This window comes from Dendrobium catenatum, unplaced genomic scaffold (assembly GCF_001605985.2).
Source record: "Dendrobium catenatum unplaced genomic scaffold, ASM160598v2 fragScaff_scaffold_226, whole genome shotgun sequence".
Classification (NCBI taxonomy): Eukaryota; Viridiplantae; Streptophyta; class Magnoliopsida; order Asparagales; family Orchidaceae; genus Dendrobium; species Dendrobium catenatum.
In genome coordinates this window covers 225,512-246,543 of record NW_021318688.1, presented here as the reverse complement: position 1 = coordinate 246,543, position 21,032 = coordinate 225,512, and the positions used below count along the sequence as shown (strand labels likewise).

The window sequence follows — 21,032 nt, the reverse complement described above, 5'->3', positions numbered from 1 at the left end:
CCGAGAGCAAGGGTTTTTGGCAAATTAATTATCGTCCTTCATCGTCCTGGAAAATCGTCCTAGACGATTGAAAATTGGTCATATCGTCCTGGACGATGTGGCGATCGGCCAGGACGATCAGACTGATGTTATAAGGGAATCAGCTCGTTTTGAGGAGAGAGAAAATCATTTTATAAAATGATCGGGGCATGACACCTGGTTCTTCTCTGTTGTGTTTTCTAGGGGCTATGTGGGTTCTGGTTTGGGATCATGGGTGTTATGCTGGACAGCCTTGGCTTGTTGTGGTACCTGGGGCTTTTATGTTGTGAGGAAGGTGGCTCTCTGGAGTTTGGTTTGGTTGTATATGGATTTTTTTTATCTTTCTTTTTTCGGTTTGGGTATCTGGCTATACCTAGTGTGCTCGGGGGTGGTGGTGTGTGCTGGGGCCTTTGGGGTGGATGGAGCAGCATTAGGTCTTACCTTGTGATGTTTTCGTGTTTCATTCTTTCCTGAGCTCATCTTGCCCAATCCCCTCTGGCGTTGATTGTATTTCTTTTATTTTGGAGATTATTTTTTGGATCCACACCATTATTTCTTTGTGTGTGATGGGTACTCTGATTAGATGTTGTGCTTTGTGCTTATTTAGCTATTGTGCTTTGTGGTTGTTCCGTTTCTGTTTCTACCCATGGCTTGCTATTTGGGATAGTTTGGTTTTTCTGATTTTTTGGAGGAGGAGCTATTACTTTGAGAGGACTAAGGTGATAACTCTTTGTGGGAATATAATTGACTGTAACATGTTTAACTGGTGGTAATTTCAACTTCATTCTTGTTATTTGATTTCGTGTCTATCTTGGTGTGCATTTTAATCTTTTTTGCAGGATCTTTTTTGTGCAGGTCAATGCTCTACTAATTTTTTGGACAGGAAGCTCACGCTGAAGGATATTGTTTGATGCTTCCATTCTTTTTGGGTGCTTCTTCTTGTGCACCATAGAATGTACCTAGGATCTTTTGTAACTTTGTGTAGTAGGGATCATGTGCTTATAGGGTTTTTTTATTTTCTTTTTGTATCTCTTTTGAGCAGTACAGAGCTAGAGGTCCCTTTAAGGACCTTGTACTTTTTGTTTTATGTTAATGCGAAGGCCCCTTCGTGGGTTTCCCCTAAAAAAAAGTTTTTTCTATTAAATAAATAAATAAAAAGTTTATTCTATTAAATAGATGAGTCAAAACTCATATTCTTGGATACTGGCGATTCTAGGGTTTAATAGATGTGATCATTTCCTCCTCCTCGTGGATCAATTTTTTTTGCTTTTCTTGGATTTGGTTTCAGTTTTCTATTCTCACGTTTAGTTTTGTGATTTTGGTTTGTTCTCCTCTCTCTTTCCCATGGGTTTTGGGTGATGATGATGCCATCATCATCATTCCCTGGGCTTACCTCAAATGCGATGGTCACTCCCATTCTGTTAAGGATGTTCTCGTCGGTTGTTCTTCATCTTCTTTTAAGGTGGATTTTGTTTATACTTCTTCCAAGGGGTTGCCGGCATTGATGTTTGATGGAAATGTTATTTCAAATCTTTTCGTGCCCTTCATTTTTGCTTTAGTGGGTAAGTGCTTAGGCCTAATCTTGATGTTATACGTAAGTTCTTTCTAAATATCAAACTTTCGGGATTGTTTACTATGGGTTTGATGGATCAACGCCATGTTGCTATTAAACTCTCAAATGATTTAGATTATAGCCGATTTTTTTTTTCTAGAAGAACATACTATATTCAAGGTTGTCAAATGCGATTACTTAAATGGACTCCTGATTTTGATGTGCATGAGGAATCTCTGATAGCTCTAATTTGAATTTCTTTCCCTAATCAAAGGCTTCATTTATTTAACTATCAAGTTTTGTTTTCTTTAGCTTCCATTTTTGGTAGACCATTACAGAATGATTAGGTGACTACATCCATCACACGTCTATCTATAGCATGGGTTTTGATTGAAATGGACATTTCCAAGAAACATCCAAAGGAAATTTGGATTGGTTCTAAGCTTAATGGGTACCAACAAAAAGTTGATTTTAAGAATTTACCATTATTTTATACTTACTGTAAAATTCATGGTCATTGTAATGCTGAATGATTCAATTTGCATCCTCATTTACACAAGATTAAGGAAACGCAAAAAGAATCAGAAGGAAAACTTTGACTAACCTAGTGCATGAAAGCCTTCAGTAGCATAACTTGCTATAATAGACCATCTCCAAGGCTCCAAACATTGTTGGGAATGAAATTCATGACTCTATGGTACCTAGGGAGGTTGGTTTTGATGGCGATGACGTTGAGGAATCCCCAGCTATTCTTATTGAATCTCAAAACCTTTGTTTCATTGGTATCGATAATATGGAGAACCATAGGGTGGTTAACAACAGTGTGGAACAAATGGATATTATGGTTGTTAAGCATAACAATAGTTTAGTTAGTCTTAAAACTCCTTGTTCTACTAACTTGAAGTCTTCTAAAATTGATCATGCTCTTAATAATTATGATATTGGTCCCCATGGTTTTTCTAATAATAAAAATAATGTGTAGGACACTAGGGAGCAAAAATATGGAAGAAGGTGAATTTTTTCAAGTTGAAATTAGGGATAGCTTGATGAATCAAGGTAGTCATTTGGAAAAGGGTTGTAAGTATTATCTTGCTTTGTCTCATAACATTGAATCTTCTATTGGCCATGACCTTTCAGATAATGGTAATAAAGATGGGAGTGATGAATTCTGTGATTTTTATCTAATTCATTCGAAGAAGAACAAGAAAAACAAAAACATTATGTTGCAATCACCTAGAACCACACAATCACAAACTTCTCATTACATTCTAATATTTAAGTCTAATATTTGAAATGTTAGGGGCATTGGTTGTCCTTCTATTAGAATTAGAGTTAAAAATTTATGTCGTATTCTTAATATTTCTTTGCTTATTTTGTTTGAACATTTTATTTCTCATAGTAAGTTGGATAATACTGCTAGGTACTTGGGCTTTAATAATGGTGTGGCTAATGAGTCTAACAAAATTTGGGTTCTTTGGAAGGATCCTATAGTGATTAATATTGTGGGTGATTTTACCCGTGTAATTCATTGTAGTATTAAAATTTTGCATTATAACTATTTTCCTTCATTTGTCAATGCTGTGCCTTCTCATATTACTAGAAGGATTTTATGGGACCAGCTTAATCAATTTCATGACACCATTAATTCTTCCTAGCAGGAGGGTGGGGATTTTAATACTATTTCTACCCCTTCTAAAAGACTTGGGGACTCTACGCCTCTTTACCAATCTATGGAAGATTTTAATAATATGATCCTGGATTACAATTTCATTGATATTTTTAATGATTGTTGGATAAATTCCTTCTCCTCAATGCATGTTGAACATCTTGGTAGAACCTTATTAGACCATTCTCCATTTTGGTATGAACAAACTCCTCTTCAACCGGAAAACTCCATTTTTGGTATGAACATATTTTGGCTTAAGTTGAAAAGGTTAAAACACAAAATCAATTGGTGGAATAGAAATGCTTTCAAAAATGTTTTTACTAATATCATTTATACGGATGAGAAAGTTAACTCGATGGAGCATACCTGTCAACATTCCCCCTCAGATGTTAATTTTACTTAATTATAGAAAGCCAAAAGCTCTCTTTTTAACTTACAAGCCCATGAAGAAGCTTGTTGAAAATAGAAAGCGGCTTTGAAGCACCTTATTGATGGAGACAATAACACTAAGTACTTTTATGCTTTAGTTGAGAGGAATAAAGATAGAAATTGGATCTATAAAATTAATCTTGCTGATGGTTCTTCCACTAAATATGTTGAGAATTTTTTTTTCCTAGTGTGGAATTCTTTGAAGGATTGTTTAACAAAAAATTCATTCCTGTTGTTATTGACAAGCCTAACATTAATCCCCACATCATTAATCAGGATGATAATTTAGTTCTTATTACATCTCCTACTTTGGAGGAAGTGAAGAAGATGGTTTTTGATTTGATTTCAACGTCTATTACTGGTTCAGATGGCTACACAACTAAATATTTTCAAAAAACTTGGGGCATTATTAACATTGATTTTTTTAAATGTTATTTTTGGTTTCTTTGCTGGTAATACAATGCCTAAGTTCTTTTCTTCCACCTCTATTGTTCATATTCCTAAAAAAAATGGAGCTTGTAATTGGAATGCTTTTAGACCTATAAGTCTATGTACATTTTCTAGTAAGTTGATCTCCAAGTTACTCATGAACCGCATATCGCCTCTTCTCCCTAGAATTATTGCTTAGAACAAAATTGGCTTCATCTAAGGTAGATCTATTTCAAATAAGATTTTTTTAGGTCAAGAGCTTGTGCATGATTTGGATGTTAGTGTGCCTAAAGGTAACATTATTTTCAAATTGGACATTGCCAAAGCATATGATAACATCAACTAGGAATTTATTTATCATGTTTTGAGTTTGTTTGGTTTTAATACTACTTTTGTTAACCTTATTAAACAGTCTATTGAACATTATTTTTTCTCTATTATTGTTAATGGTAAAAGTAATGGTTTATTTATGTCTTTTCATAGGTTGAGACAAGGTGATCCCATCTCTCATGATCTCTTTATTATTGCTATGGAATATTTTTATAGAGGCATTTCCAATCTTTATGAGAATTATCCCGCCAACTTTTATAGAACTTTGGTTGGGTTTCTTATCTCTCATTTATGTTTTGCTGATGATGTTTTTCATTTTTTTGAATGCTTCTCTTAACAGGGTGAAGAAAATCATGAGTTTTTAAAATAAATTTGAAAACTGTAGTGGTCTTTCTATTAATTAAAAATAAGAGTTATTTTATTATTTCTAACAAGGTTTCTCATGATCGGATGCTTTCCATTAAAAATAATATTGGTTTATTCAAAGTCTCTTTTCCTATGAAGTACCTTAGTGTTCCTCTTTACAAGTGTAGGAAAAAGACTTGTCTTTTTGATGATCCTATTTCTCACGTGCATAATAAGCTTTTTTTCTTGGAATTCTAATTTCCTGAGCTTTGGTAGTAGACTTACTCTTATTAAAAGTGGTTTGTGCTCTTTATCTGTGTATATTTTTCAAACTTTGTAACCTACGTGAGCTGTTTGTAATAGGATTAAGAAATTAATTAATAAGTTCTTTTGGCATGGTTCCAATGTGAATTCTAAAATTTTTTGGTCCTCTTGGAACAAATGTTGTAGTGTGCTTGAAGAAGGGGCCTTGGGCTGTAAGAATATGTGGGATTTATCTTATAATTTTTCTTATAAATTATTGTTTAATTTCCATTCCAAACTTTCTCTATGGACCAAGTTCATGATTGAGAAATATTGTGCTTGTAAGCATCCTACTACGTGTTATTATAACAATGGTGACTCGAAGGTGTGGAAAAGGCTATGTAATATTAAGTGGAGTGCTGAACCTCATATCAAATGGGGTCTAGGTAAAGCTAATCTCTTTTTTTTTTTTGGCAAGATCAGTGGCTTGAAGGTTGGTCCATTCAGTCATTTATTTACTGTTCCTCTATGGCCGCTACTAAAGTAGATGTTTTTTTACTGATAATAGGTGGAATTACAATAAACTGGTTTACATCATTCTTGAAATTATTATTATTAGAATTTTGAATATGGCTATTAATATTGATTTTGAGGATTTATTATCATGTAATTTATATTACAATGGTATGTTTACCTTAAAAGAGGCTTGTCATGAGTTCAGAGAGAAGCTTGGTGTTAAAAAATTGTCATAAGAGTCTTCCTAAGACTATTTCTATTTTTGTTTGGAGAATCATGAATAATTATATTTCTATTGATGATAATTTGAGAAAGATATGATTTATTATTACTTCCAAGTGTCAATGTTGCTTTCATGAAGAAAATATACATCATGTCTTTATTTCTGGTCCAATAGCTGTAAAAATTTGGTCTTACTTTAATGATATCTTTAAGTTAAACCAATTTAGTTCTCCTATTTCTTTTAACAATTTACTTGATTACAGGTTCATTAACTCTAAAGGGCATATTTGTAATGTCATTCCTTCTTTAATTTTGTGGTTTTTGTGGCTTGCTAGAAATAATTCTGTTTTCAATAATTATAAGATGGACTCTCACCACATTATTAGGAACATTAAAGATAAAGTATGGAATCTTTTGTCTATCAACCTTTTGACTCCCAAAAATTTTAAAAATTACTTTTTGTGGCTCATAGAAGTACTTTGGAGGAACCTAAAGTGGTTCAGTGGATCAAACCTCCCCATAATATTTATAAATTAAATGTTGAAGGGGTGCTGAAGAATAACTCTTATGGGTGTGGTGGTATTATTAGGGATGCGCAAGGTAACATTGCTATGGCCTTTGCCACACCTTTGAAGAGGTGATGTTGGTTGAGCTCGCTGCTATTTATATTGGTCTTAAATTATGTATTGCGCTTGGTATTACCAATTTTTGGATTGAGGTGGATGCTGCTTCCAATATACATTATCTTATGAGGCAAATGGATAGTATTTACAATCCAAATCTTTTTTATATTACACGCAAAATTAATTGGCTCTTAATTTTTGTCAACTTTATTATTACTCATGTCTATAGGGAAGGTAACTTGTGTGCTGATTTTCTTGCCAAATTGGGTTGCAATTTGAAGTATCTTACTGACTTCATGGTTACCAATTTACCTAACTTATTGAAAGGTATGATTGTGTTGGATAAAATGGGTGTTCCTTATGTTAGAATTTAGATGCCTTTTGTTTTTGTTGTTCCCTGGCTTTGTTCTGCTTGTGTTGGTTAATGATGTGTGTGTGGTTTTATTTTTTCTCAATTCTTTGTTGTGTGGCTTTTATTTTTGGAAGTGTTTTAAGGTCTACCCTACCTAGTGTTTTACGTCTTCGTGCTTGAGCTATGAATGGAATTGTTATTAATCTAATTTAAACCCCTCTTGTTGCTCTTCTATTCCTAGGAGCCTCTTTTTAGGTTGGCTGAATTGGTTGTTATTTAGAGGGTGCTAGTTTGGTTAGCTAAGCTGGTTGTATTCATGGGGGTCATTGAATTTTTGGGGGTTTCTTATAACCTGGCTTTGGGTTGGCCCCTATGGCTGGACTTTTTTCTGGTAAGAATTGGTTGCTTCTGCTTGCTGTTTTATGGGATTTGGAAGTGTATTTCTACTGTCATTTTGGTGGTGATGGCCAATTGTCTGTAATTTCTAATTTTTACTCAAGTTTGTTGCATTTGTTTTTGCTCGAATGAGTATGGGTTCAGAATAGAGCGACATTGGGGCTTTTATCATGATGGTTGCTGTGGGCTTATCTTTCTGAGCTCTTTTGGCATGAAATTTTTGTTAGGTTCATTCACTCAGTTCCTTGATTAATGTGCTTATTTTTCTAGTTTTCGAGCTAGATTATTCTCTATTTTTTACTTTGGGCTTGTTGTGCTACTGCTTGGTTGGATATAGCAGGATTGGTTTTGGTGTAATAATTTTGGGGTTCATGATTGGGTTTACCAGTTGTTCTCTGCCATGTTGTCGATTCTATTTTGGCCTTCTGAGGTTGTTTTACAGATTGTGGATCTCCTTTAATGCTTCATGGGATTACCTTTATTAACTGAAACTTTTCTTCCTACTGTTGTTGGATGGTCGTGCTTTGTATTAGTTGTTTGATGAGGATTTCCGGGTTATTTATCATTAATTCTGAAGAGAGTATCTCTACAACTTTTTTAGATAATTATTATGAGAATATTCATTTAACTAATTTCTATCCTTTGTGTTATCTATTTTGTTTGCTATGTTTGTTTTCCTCTTATTTTTGTTCTCTCTTGCAGGTAAAGGGAAAAGTTTTCTTGGTGGAGTTTGTCTATTTTTGCAGAAAGAATGTGCTCATTGATTATTTTATTTCTTCTTTGATTTTTGGGCACTGTCTTCTTGTATCCCTAGAATGTTTCTAGGTAATTTTGTAACTTATAGTTTAGGGGACCATCGGCTCGTAGTTTTTTTAGGACTTTTTTGTAGCTCTTTTGAGCATTAGAGAGCTGAAGGTCTCCTTTAAAGACATTGTAATCTTTTCTTTTTTATTAATGCGTAGGCCCCATTGCAGGTTTCGCAAAAAAAGAAGTTTATTCTATTAAATTATGATGACGAGGTGTTCTACACACTAATACAGTTGCTTGAAAGATAAATTAGTCAAAATTAAATATGTTTTGAACTTATGATATTGAATGTTGCAATGTTTTCTTAGGTAGATTTTTCTAAAGTTTATTGCAAATTAAAGCTTAAGCAACCTTACATCTTGGTCTAGCTTCTAAGGGTGTGGAGTAAGGCTCTCACCTTACTATAGCTTGTAAAATTGATCACTTCAGTACAGATCTCGGTAGATAGAAAAGAGGACAAGTTGGATCTTATACATAAATTTTCTGGAAGGACGATTGCAGCTCTAGCATTCGAAGCAATGGCATCTGATAATACAGAGCACGTAGTTTGGAGATGGGCTAGGAAGGCAAAGTTAAATCCTAGAGTCTAATTGTTCTGGTGGAGGTTGCTTAACAAAGCTATTCCAACAAATCATTTTTTGTGTTACAGGAAGTTACAAGGATATGATAAGTGTCTTAGAGGCTGTGAAGTGGAGGAAAACATTGATCATATAGTCTCTGGCTGCGGCAAATTAATTGAGGTGGTGGAGATCTTAAACAGATGGGGTTTCAGCTTTCCTATATTATGTTCTCTTGTTGATTGCTGTAGTTGGCTGAATACTCAAAGCCAATGGGTGGTGAATCTGTTTTGTAACATAGTATACTTATCTTGGAAAGCAAGGAATTTATTTGTTCATGAAGGAAAAATTCCAGCCCTATGATGATTGCATCAAATGTTGTAAGTATTTCTGCAGTTTAGAAGTATTCCAGTTGTTTAAATTTAGGTATCGGGGATGTTAATCAACCTTTGAGGTTGTTGAATATTTGGCATCCTCCTCCACCTGATTGAATTAAAGTTATTATAGATGCATCTCTATTTAACTCCTACAAGGCTAAAATTGGAGGAGTTTTTAGAGACTACCAAGGAAGGTTCTTATTGGCTTTCAGCAATGCTTATGTCCACTGGGATTCGGCTGCTTTGGAACTTCAGGCTATTCTTTCGATCAAGTAAGTGGTGAAGGATTGGATGTTCGATTACAAAGGATTAATCATTGAAGGAGATAACAAGAATGTAATTAAATACATCAAGGAAATGGTGGAAAAGGGTGGAAATGAGTTGAGAGATCTTTCTTTTATTAAAGATTTTCATTTTGTTGTCTTTAATTGTGTTGATAGGGAGAATAACAAGTTAGCGGATCTTTGTGCTAACTATGCTTGTTTTAGTTCTTTCCATTGGGATGATGTAGATATGAATAAGATCCCTCCTTCATTCATCAATTTGTTGAAGGAGTCGGATGTTATTAGGATGTAAAGCTTTTTTTTTTTTTTAGTTTCATAATAAAGCTTGTTGGCTTAAAAAAAAGATATGAAAAATTTTTGTTCCATTCCTCTTATTTATTCCATCATTCCTCCATCAAGGAAACGAATCACACTAGATTTTAATTTCAAACATAATCATTGCATGAATTAAATGAAGAACATGAAGAATTAAAAATAACAATAAAGCATTTTAAGTACTAGAGTCTATATAAGAAAAACTATGCTTCATTTGCATTATAAGCCTAAAACAAAGGTATTAGCTGGCCATAAAAATGATTTTACACAAAATAAATTTCATTGCAAGAATTCAAATAAGATGCAAAAATTTAAAGGGGAGAAGATATCGCTTTGAAAAGAGTTTACAATCACTTCCAAACAATATATGCTTCCTAGATTGATTTTCCTTATGCATGATCACTTCCTACTCTAAACTCTCACTCCCTTACTATTTTGTACAATTAACAAATAACCAACCCTCATAAATTTCAAAAGAAAACTATTTATACCAATTATAGAATCTGACTCAGGCACTTGAAAGGTTGGCACCACGGTGTTATAATAATGAACCAGCTTTTTGGTGCTCTATTTTTGTGCTCTGCTACGGCGTTAGGTTTAATCAATGTGATGTTTCGCATTGAATTTCTCTAAATCACATGCCATAGCACTATGGTGTAGAACAAAGACAGGCGCTACAATGCTCGGGTAGGCAATTTAGCACTATGGCGCTTCAAATATTAGCACCAGGGAATTGAATTATTTTCCAACTGATAGAACAGTTAGTGCAAAAAAAATGTTTAAATATGGCGTTAGGGCACTGCTAATGCTATGACATTGAGTTAAATTGCAAAATTCTTAAACTTAGAGTGTTATAGTGTTTCCATAGTTGGCCAGGGCATTGATGAAGCTACAGTGTTGTTGGTCAGAGAGTCGTGACACCAGTGGAGACTTTGATATTTTTGGCTTTTCCTGATTTCCCTGCACAACATCAACTAAAAGAAATATTTTCACAAGAATTTATGCACAAAACACAACCTAATTTTCACCTAAAAAATCTCAACTGTCGACCAATTGGTCTTTAATCTTTATAGTACCATCATTGTTTATAAATCTTAAATCAATTCACAGGTGGCTTTCAATAAATCATTAAGAGTTGCCACCCTCTGCCTATCGACGTAAATCGATAATCGATTATAAGCTATAATCAGAATTACACCACAAATATTTTATTTTAATAAAAACTCGTAGTCCACCCTCCTATACACGCCATTATATTTAAGAGCCAACATGTATTAATTATAGTGTTGATAATTAGCCTTCATTGCTTACATATAAATGTCATATTTATTTTATAATAATCATATCATTTTATCTATGCAATATAAGTTGATATTATGTATGAAATACACTAATATATAAAATTCAGAAAAATCTATAAAATCAGTATATTATGTATTAACTTCATAAAATCATAATTTTCAATTTATTTGGTAAAACTCGTTAATATTATAGAAAAAATGTTCATAAGCATCATATCTATCACATACAAAAAGTTACACGATGAAAGCTTGATAAAAAAAATTGGCGGATTTGGGAGAGATAAATCATTAGAAATCAAAACCATCGAAAACATAAATAAGAGTATAGTTATTTACTTCAATTATCATAAAACTCCTAACATAAGCGATGAACGAAAACACCTCGAAGCACTTACTCTCTTCTCTCCATCCTTGCTTTGTTCTTCTCCTTTCTTTCCTTCCCCGCCAAGTCACAAAATAAGAGTGAGGAAGGGTGGTGGGCCGGATGGTATGGATATTTAAATGAAATTATTAAAAAAATCATTTTTAGTGCCATCATTGTGGCACTCACAATATAGTGTTATAACATTGCATGCTGCCCCCAGAGTTAATATAGAATAGAGCCTTCAATGTCACTACAGTGTTTTCTAGCATCGTACGTAGCATTGCATGCTAGATCATATTTTCATGTTTTCAAACAAATTCATATTAAACTTTTAGGTTATTACAAGTCATCCTCTCAAAAATTATGCTATTTCTTCTTCAAAACATGCATAGAAGTCTCCTAACAAATTCTCCTTGATGGTTAATAAACCCACTCAAATGATTGCATTCTAAGCAAGAATGATTCACTCCTTAGCATATAAGGCCAGGAACCACTGGTTTTGTTACAACCTATTAGATAATGTGTAGGAGGGAAAAAATAACATAAGATTTGAAACCTCCGCTCTTGAAACTAACTCATGAAGTCGAAAAAAATATATTAAATATATGATGTAGAAGCTTTTGAGAAGAACATATATAAATGACTGTTGGCAACTATTGAAAATTATGCAAAGTATATTATTAAAAAAATATCTTATGAATTCTCTGCGTACTTATAAGATTAAACATTATAAAATCACCCATTCTTACCAATTTTCTATTATAATTATAATAAATACAAAAACATACCCGCTTAACAAAGATGAATAATTTTCTAGATCATTATATAATATATGATCAATTAATTTCATAATTTATTAGGGGTATCAAATAATATAATTTGCACTGTATACTTACAATTATTAGCTGGTAGATAATATCTTGTTAAATAAGATATTTCACTTGGATAAAAGACGTGATCCATACAAAAATGGGGATATAATGCCATTTATTTTTAAAGAATCTATTCAATATGTGATTAATTATATATATATTTAAATATTTCTATCATACTTCTCCTCAAAGTTTTTATTTTTGCACCCTTGAAAATATCATTTATGAGAGTTATTACCGACTAATAATGCCACAAAAATATTTTGTATAATATTTAAAATAGTTTTCTTCAAATCTATAAATATAAGGCTTTTTTATTTCTTTGGTACATTTAAAGATATTTTTAATAGAAATTTGGGAGATTTTCTCACACGAACAATCTTTTTATAGCTTGTGCCATTGCTACCTAGTGACATTACTATTCCCACTATTTATGAAAGAAACAGACTATATCATATGTAAAAAAGTTTCTGGTTAAACATCTATCGGCTACAGTCATGCAATAGTTGCAGCTCCGAATGCACTACACTGACAACAACAACATCGCTTGGCATACTCATCATCAATGATGATTGTTACTTTCCAATCATGAGCATCATGCATATTACGATAACAACATTTGATTCACAACATAGATGATGTTGACCTTGTCACTTATGTCTCTTAATAAAAGACCACCTTGTCATATTAATTGATGATGAACATTTTTTTAGCAAAAGACAACTAAAAATTTTATGACATTTAAGACTGAAATAAACAATGGATTATGAAATCTCTTATAACTTTTTAATATAGATCAAGTATAGTCTAGAAAATAAAAAAAAAAAAACACTAAATTGTTTATAATTTTTTCCCTGGAAATCACCATTATAATTATTAAAATTATTATAATATTTAGTACTTTGCAATTTTGAAAACAAAAAAATTAAAATATTTCAAAGAAAAAAGGCTAGAATATTTCACCAAGATTTGATGAAAAATAATATTAAATTATTAATTTTTATATTAATATAAAATATTAATATTTTTATCAAAATAGACCCGAAGCGCTGTTGGAAGGTTCAAACAGCAATTTGAGTTACCAAACGGTCTCCGATTTTAACGAGCTTAAACTCGAATCGAGCGGCTTGACGAGACGAATCCAACGAGCCCAAAATCACCGAATTCCGACATCATTAAGGCCTTCAAATGTCCAACGAACGGTGTATGATCAAAGGATTCGATATCGGCCGTCCATCCAAACCACTCACAATTCGCCCCTGATCTCACACCTATTTACGGGCTATGCCACTCCAGAAAAACTATAAATAGAGCCCTCATTCTTCACAAAGGAGAGGGAAGTGAAGAGAGAGAAGAAGAAGAGAAGAAGAGGAGAAAGGGGAAATGGAGAATCCTCTCCTCCTCGACCACCGCCGGAGCTCTTCCCGCCGCCCGAACACGCCGGGATTCTGCCGGATATTTGGGAGAACGCCAGAATTCTTCCCAACTTCTACGGGATGTAAAAATTCTTCTCAATTAACGACAGAGTTCCCTCCTGACGTCAAAACTCCGCCCAAGTGAGGCCGGAGTTCTCCTCTGCCACCAACAGACGTCGGATTTCTACCTGACGTCGCACCTTCACTCTTCTCCAAGTTTCTACCCGATGCCAGACTTCTACCGGTTATCAGACTTCGCTGGATGTCTACGCGAAGATGGATTTCTTTCCATTGTTGGACTTTTACCTGACACTGTCCTTCTGATCTTCGTCGTCCGCCGACTATGGTCCTCCTAACTTATGCCGCCCGCCGAATACAGTTTTTTCAACCTCCGTCGCCTGCCGACTATGGTCTTCTTGACTTATGTCGCCCGTCGACTACAGTTCTTCCAACCTCTGTCGCCCGCCGACTACGGTTCTTCTTACTTACATCGCCCACCGACTACAGTCCTTCTGACCTCCTTCGCCAACCGACTATGGTACTCCTGACATACGTCCCCCACCGACTACAAGTCTTCCGACCCCCGTCGCCCTCCGACTACGGTCCTTCCGACCAAACGAACATGTCAAGACTACAGTCTTCCCGACCTCTGTCGCCCGCCGACTATGGTCCTCCTGACTTATGTCGCCCGCCGAATACAGTTTTTTCAACCTCCGTCGCCCGCCGACTACGGTCCTCTTGACTTATGTCGCCCGTCGACTACAGTTCTTCCAACCTCTGTCGCCCGCCGACTACGGTTCTTCTTACTTACATCGCCCACCGACTACAGTCCTTCTGACCTCCGTCGCCAACCGACTATGGTCCTCCTGACATACGTCCCCCACCGACTACAAGTCTTCCGACCTCCGTCGCCCTCCGACTACGGTCCTTCCGACCAAACGAACATGTCAACAATAACTCTTTGTATTAACATCATATAATGTACTCCATAAGATGTACATCAAGCTAAGACCTTCCACCAAGGAAGGACCTAATTTGTAATCAACTAGAATACTAGTGGATTCATTCAAACTGGGCTAGGCCCCGTGGTTTTTTTCCCTTTTTCAGGGGTTTTTCACATAAAAACATTGGTGTCTCATGTGAATGCTAAACCCTCTCTCCTTATCTAATTGCGTGCCGGATTTTCGTACAACACTAAGACGTTAAATATGATATTTCTCTATCGCCGCGAATACTCTTGGACACAACAATACTAATTTTAAAAATTATTCATAAAATTTAAATGTTTATAGTAATTAAAAATTTTATCAGAATCTACATATAGATTTTTTCCTTTTTTTTATTTGATAAAATCTTCCAACGCATTTTGTGAATGCCAATTGGCTTATTTTCACGGATTTTCAGCCAGCCTGACCCACATCCTCCCCATAAGAAACGAAGACTCCGACAATCTCACGACAAACGGGGCCTAATAAGCGGCTTTGAGGCGGTGCTCGCGGCGTTGAGGCGGTGCTCGCGGCGTTCGGCGGTGAGCGATGGATAGGACCCAATATTTGCAGCAGTTCGTTGATGAGACGGGCTGGTACAACAGCATTGTTCTCGGCTTGATTCTGCCGGAATGGATTTGGCGGCCTCTGCCTTTTCCGCTCCAGTCCTGGCTCCGAAACTACATCGGTGGCAGTCTCCTTTACCTCGTTTCCGGATTTCTTTGGTGCTTCTACATCTACTATCTCAAGCGCAACGCTTACATTCCCAAAGGTTTTTGTTTTCTCTTTATCCTATAATCACGCTTCGTTAGGTTTTGCATGATTTGTGTGTTTTGGGTTAGTGCGGATTTGAAGGAGATGTGGATATTTGTGGACATGTTTGTGCTTTTACATTTTAACTGTTAATTTGAAAATTTATGTGATGAGGCTTTTAAATTTTGATGTGTTTTCTCTAATTTTTTTATTCCTTAAACGACGTCCTGTTGCTCATTCTTTGTTTAACATTCATCTCTGGTGATTGTGAAATGATGAGTTGGTTGCTTAGTTATTTTTGTTGAGGAATATGAGGGTGTTAAAGTTGCTGGTGCTGAGTAGTTAAACTTATATTTGGTAAAAAAACAGCAAGGCTTGGCCTTCACTTTTAAATTCAGGACTTCAGGTTAAATTGAATTGATAACAATATATGGTTTAATTTCGAGTGGACAATCTAAAGAGTTTGGATCTATGTTGTGGAGATGGAGAGGGAGAGAATGAGCTTGGGAGGCTGAGAGGAGAGTAATGTTTTAAAACTCTTTTTTTTTGGTCCTGTTAAAATAGTTGCAATAGTCCTCTTCTTCTAAAGCAAAAGCCAAGATAACATGAAAATATAAAGCATTTCTCGATAGAATAGATTGATCATAAAAATATATTAATTAAAAAAGTATCTTATAATATCTTGCAAGATTCTTGCTAATTGAGATATATTGTGAAAAATAAACTTGTTGTTATAGGGTATCATAAAAGGAATAATTGAAAATTAAATAAAATATTATCTCACTAAAGTTGAAGTATTTATAAAATAATTTCAAAAGCTTCTAACATTCCTTTAATCTTGGGATGCCTTTGCATCCCTTCAATCAATGGAAACCAAGGGAACATCATGTGCCTAACCAAGCTTATAATTGCAAATGATGTGTGCCCGCCCTCTTAGTGCACATCCCTCATGGTGCCCCTGATCGTTTGCTATCGCTAGCAGACTTAAGATGATATTGCTGACTATAGTGATATACAGAACTCGTGATGTAGTTGACCCAAATGATGTGGTCGATCTATGTTGTTTTTGTATATTAAAATGATTCAACAAACCTAATTGTAGGTTGATGTAGCAAACCCTTAGGTGTAGCCGATATAATGTAGCTTAATGTAGCCATCCTTCAGGATAGTGTCACCTATATATGCCTTTGGGCTTCCCTTATTTGATCCTCCTGGATCATTTTAGAATGTCAAATTTTGCCACTATATGATTAAACAAGTGTAATTGGACAAATGTAATCTAGTATGGAATGCATGCAATTAGATAATTATACCAATTGTTCTTCAACTACTTACAAGTGATTGATGATAGACATGCAACTAATATTGAGCAAATATGTATTAAATAGAACTTGATTACAGTGAAATGATTGAAGTATGTTAATCATATTAGATATTTAATTTCTACATAAATAACTAAACAACAAAGAAATAAAAGCTATGAATGATCCAACCTACGATGTTTTTAAGGTTACCAGGTGAAGCGGGGATAAGTTAAAGTCAATCTCTACGAATTGTCCGTTGTCACTAATATCTTGCTCCTTTCTTAATAGTCTTTCTTTAAGAGCGGTGACTCACACACTCAAGTAATTCTTCACTTGGGAGTAAAGGTACATAAGAAGGCTAGAAAACTTAGAGGGAAATTTTTTTCATTCAATCACTAAAAACCTTGATATTAGAAATGATATTTTTCTATTAGATTTAAATGAGAATTTGACTTTTAACAGGACACAATCGAGAAAAAGGATTTATGTAGCCGACTCCATATAGTGAGACAAAGGCTTGATGTTGTTATTTAATCACTAAAGCCTAACATTGTAGGAGGCTCCCTTATTCATAGAAACAAGAAGTAGATACTAAAATAAAGAAACCTATCTCCAAAATTAAACTTCCTAGTAAAAATTTATGTATTATCATTTTATTCATATCTACCATCATTATGACATGTGCCTTCATTATCACATCAACCATCACACCTACCGTAATTTCTATACCATCATTATTATACCTTTCATCAAACTTAATAATATAATAAATCATGACATAAAAAATGGCCTAATACTGCTACGAATCCTATAACATAAGATCCCTTTATTGGTTATGGCACAAAAAAAAAAACTTATACATATATGTCCAAAATTATAACATTATGATATAAAGATCTTACAATATAAGGGTCCAAAATATTACCATATATTTCTTAGATACACAAATACTAGATTTTAGGATGACAACAATGATGATGACAATGTCTTGCATCAACACTCTCCAGCTTCATAGGATTCTCCTTTGGAGAATGAAATCTCGATAATTTGATTGAAATTATTTGCTTAATTGATATAACTCATTGAAAGTAAGCTAAATCCTCAAGTGGAAATAGAACTTGCCAAGGAACCACGAACTTTTTGATGCCTTAATTAGATGTGATTATAATTTGATCATCTAAAATTTGATTTGGACAATAATATCTTACATATGGGGTGACAAAGTGGTCGATGGAGTATTAACTATATGTTTGCACTATTTATAGAAGGAGTAATGTTATCCAAGGTTTACCCATGATATACAATAAAACTGATATGTTAAATATGAGCGAAATCCATCATTTGTTAAAAGATATACCTTATAAATATTATCTGTTAACTTCCACATAGCTCTATAGCGACGGAATTTCTTGAGGGTTAACTTTTTAAGAGTTCTAGTTGAAAATATCTCAATTCTAATACTTGTTATGAATTAGGATGTAAATGCATTAGACCTTTATGAAATAGATAAATCTATATGATCAATTGGTTTTCTTCGTACATAGTAATAATATGAAAGGACTCATGCTGGTCGACCTATTAATAAAAAGATTATAGGCAAACTATTTATGGAAAAAAAGTCCGAATTCGCATTATGATCGGTCACTAAATACTCAAGTCTCCTAAACTCTTATTGACAACTTCAATTTGATCGTCAATATGAGTGTGATAGGTAGTGGAAAATAAAATTATGTGTCAAGTTTCTTCAATAAGATTTTCTAAAAATAGCTCATAAATCTCATTAGCTGTGACAATTGTCTTATGAAGTCCATGTAAATGGACTATCTTACAAAAGAAGATAGATGTTATATGTGATATTATTGGATTTCTTATAGCATTTAATGAATGCCATTTTTGAAAAACTATCAACGACTAACAAGATGGAGTTGAAGCACTCTTAAGATAAAGTTCATATTAAGATCATTATATTATCTATGGGAGATTGGAAGAGATATCTATAGATCAAAGTTATATTTACCATTTCTTTACCATCTAGCATTTGAGCAAAAATAGCGATACATTTGTCTTAAATCTAGGCCAACGATCCTATCCTTCATTATTGTTATTGTCTTATCACAATCGAATTGACTAGATATGTCCCCTGATTGCATTTCCTTAATGAGAAAATCTCAAGTGGTGAATCATGAATGTATTGATGCATTCCTTGAAAGAGAATTATTTTGTCTTTGATGATCAATATTAACAGTAGGTGCATCAAATATTAGGGTGATATGTGAGAATATAATTAAATTATGAGTGGTTTTTGCTGGATAATGTGATATGTGAGAATATAATTATTTTTTTAAGAGAGGTTATAGATACATCATATATTTAATTATTCTCCAAGACATATTTATGGATAAAACATTGCCATTGTCAAGTCCTAAGTCCTAGATGAGAAAAGTGGAGGGTTGCGTTAGGTAGTCGACAACTAGCATATAACTTGTCGAATATTCATGACATGAATCTTTTAATACATTGTGTTAATGCTTTGATGTTCCTTGGAAGCGATGCGTTATATGACTTGAATATAGCGAGAAATGTGCAAGGACCGCTATATCGACGCCTGGATACAGTGTTAAATAGGCAATAGCAACGTTTTCAAAATCGGACCGGACCGGCCGGTTCAACCGGTTGAACTGCCAACCGGCCGGCCGGCCGGTTACGGTCAGCTAAATAATCGGAATAGCAGAGAACCGCGATTGAACCGGTCGAACCGCTGGTTCGACCGCCGAATCGGTCGAACCGCTGGTTCGACCGCCGAACCGGGTAACCGGCCTCGTTTTAAAAAACCGGCCGGTTCAAATCCTGAGCTTTTTGAGCCATCCGATTTAATCCAATGGCTTAGAAAAAAAGAGATCTTATAAGTTATAACAAAACAAACAAAACCCTATTCCCTTATTTCGGTATTTCGCTCCAGACTCTAGTCGCGGCTCTTCTCGGACAGGACGACGGAAGAGGGACGGAAGCTCTTCTCGGACGGGACGAAGGTGATCGAACACATTGAACGCTCCCTTCTCTTGGTGAAGTTCTCCACTCCTACCCATTGTGAGTTTTTTAAATTCTATGCAGTTTTCCCGTTCTCCTGTTCTCCCGTTCTTTGCTGTTGTTCTCCCGTTAATTTCCATATTTCTTTTATGCTGTTGTTAATTTTCATTCTTGGGACTGTTTAATGCATTTTTATGATTTAAATTTTTGATCAACTGCTTTTATGTATTTGGTGAACCCTATTCATTCTTAACTTCTTTTATGTTGTTGTTAATTTTCGATTAACTGCAGCATCTAGGTAGATTGTCAATTTAAATCAAGTTCTCCTTGAATATCATCCTCGGCTCTCCCTTCTCGGGCACATCTTTTTTTGGGTTCACTACTTATTGTATTGATTGCAAAGCTAAACAATGCCCCAAGGTTTCTTCTTGAGCCTTTTGCCCCTTGGTTACTTTTGACTGAGATACTTCTCTTCCTTTTTCCAATTCCCATCAAATCCCGCACATCTATTTATGATTGTTTTGACTTCTATTTATGATTTATAATACTTGTGTAAATACTGTAAGTGCACTTATACTTTTCTCAGTTCATTAAGCTTGACTGAAATTTGACTTCTATTTATTTGCTATTGATATTGAAAGATGCAAAATTAGCTATTGATATTGAAAGATGCAAAATTAGCTGACTCCACATAACCTTAGCATTGTATATAGAATGGATCTACCAACAATTTTGTCTCATTGTGTGCGTGAAAAGATCGATGTTGCTTGGAGTCATTGTAGTGAAAGTAAAGGTGCTGATGGAAAAAAAACAATATAGATGCCTACATTGTGGGATTATAAATAAAGGTGGAGGAATTAATAGGATAAAACAGCATCTAGCAGGAGTAAGAGGTAACATATCTTCGTGCAAAAAAGTCCCACATGACATTCGTCACCAGATGTTAGAAAATTTAAAAGAAATAGGCAAGAAAAAAGAACAAACCCAGGAGGAGTTAGAGCAGAACACAACATTGTTTGTTGATGAACATATAGATGATGAAAGGGGGTCTTCATCACTTCCAAAGTCACAAACCTCTGATGCACACCATGAAGGACATGATAAAGGGAAGAGAAAGAAAGATGAAATAGATAACTTTTTTGCACCAAGAACTAAACTAGGTTCTCAACCCTCATTGAAAAGTGTAATGGCTTCCAAAGAAGTCATATATCGTGTTGATTTAGCAGTTGGAAGATGGTTTTATGATAGTTGCATCCCCTTCAATGCCATAAACTCTCCTTTTGCGCAAAAGGAAATTAATGCTATAGCTGCAATTGGACCTGATTATAAGTTGTCATCCTATCACAAATTGAGAGTTAATCTTCTGCGAGATTGCAAAGAGGAATGTCGGTTGTTGATAGATTCATATAGAAGATCTTGGAAAGAAATAGGTTGCACACTCATGGCAGATGGTTGGACAGATAACAGGAATAGAACTTTGATTAATTTTCTTGTTTATTGTCCAAGGGGCTTAGCTTTCCTGAAATCTGTTGATGCTTCTGATATTACA

The 21,032-nt window shown here is 34.6% G+C and overlaps 1 protein-coding gene across 3 annotated transcripts in view; it reads left to right on the top strand.

Moving 5' to 3' along the window:
* The first annotated feature begins 14,819 nt into the window (after positions 1 to 14,819).
* Positions 14,820 to 21,032, top strand: part of LOC110108874 (delta(7)-sterol-C5(6)-desaturase) — a 19,538-nt gene continuing 13,325 nt past the window's right edge. The window contains exon 1 of one of the 3 annotated variants that reach the window (XM_028693064.1): positions 14,820 to 15,171. In XM_028693064.1, coding sequence (XP_028548897.1) covers positions 14,949 to 15,171 — 223 coding nt within the window. In that variant the 5' untranslated portion in view covers positions 14,820 to 14,948. The remainder of the gene's footprint in view (positions 15,172 to 21,032) is intronic. The other 2 variants (XM_028693065.1, XM_020839711.2) reach the window with 2 other exon arrangements.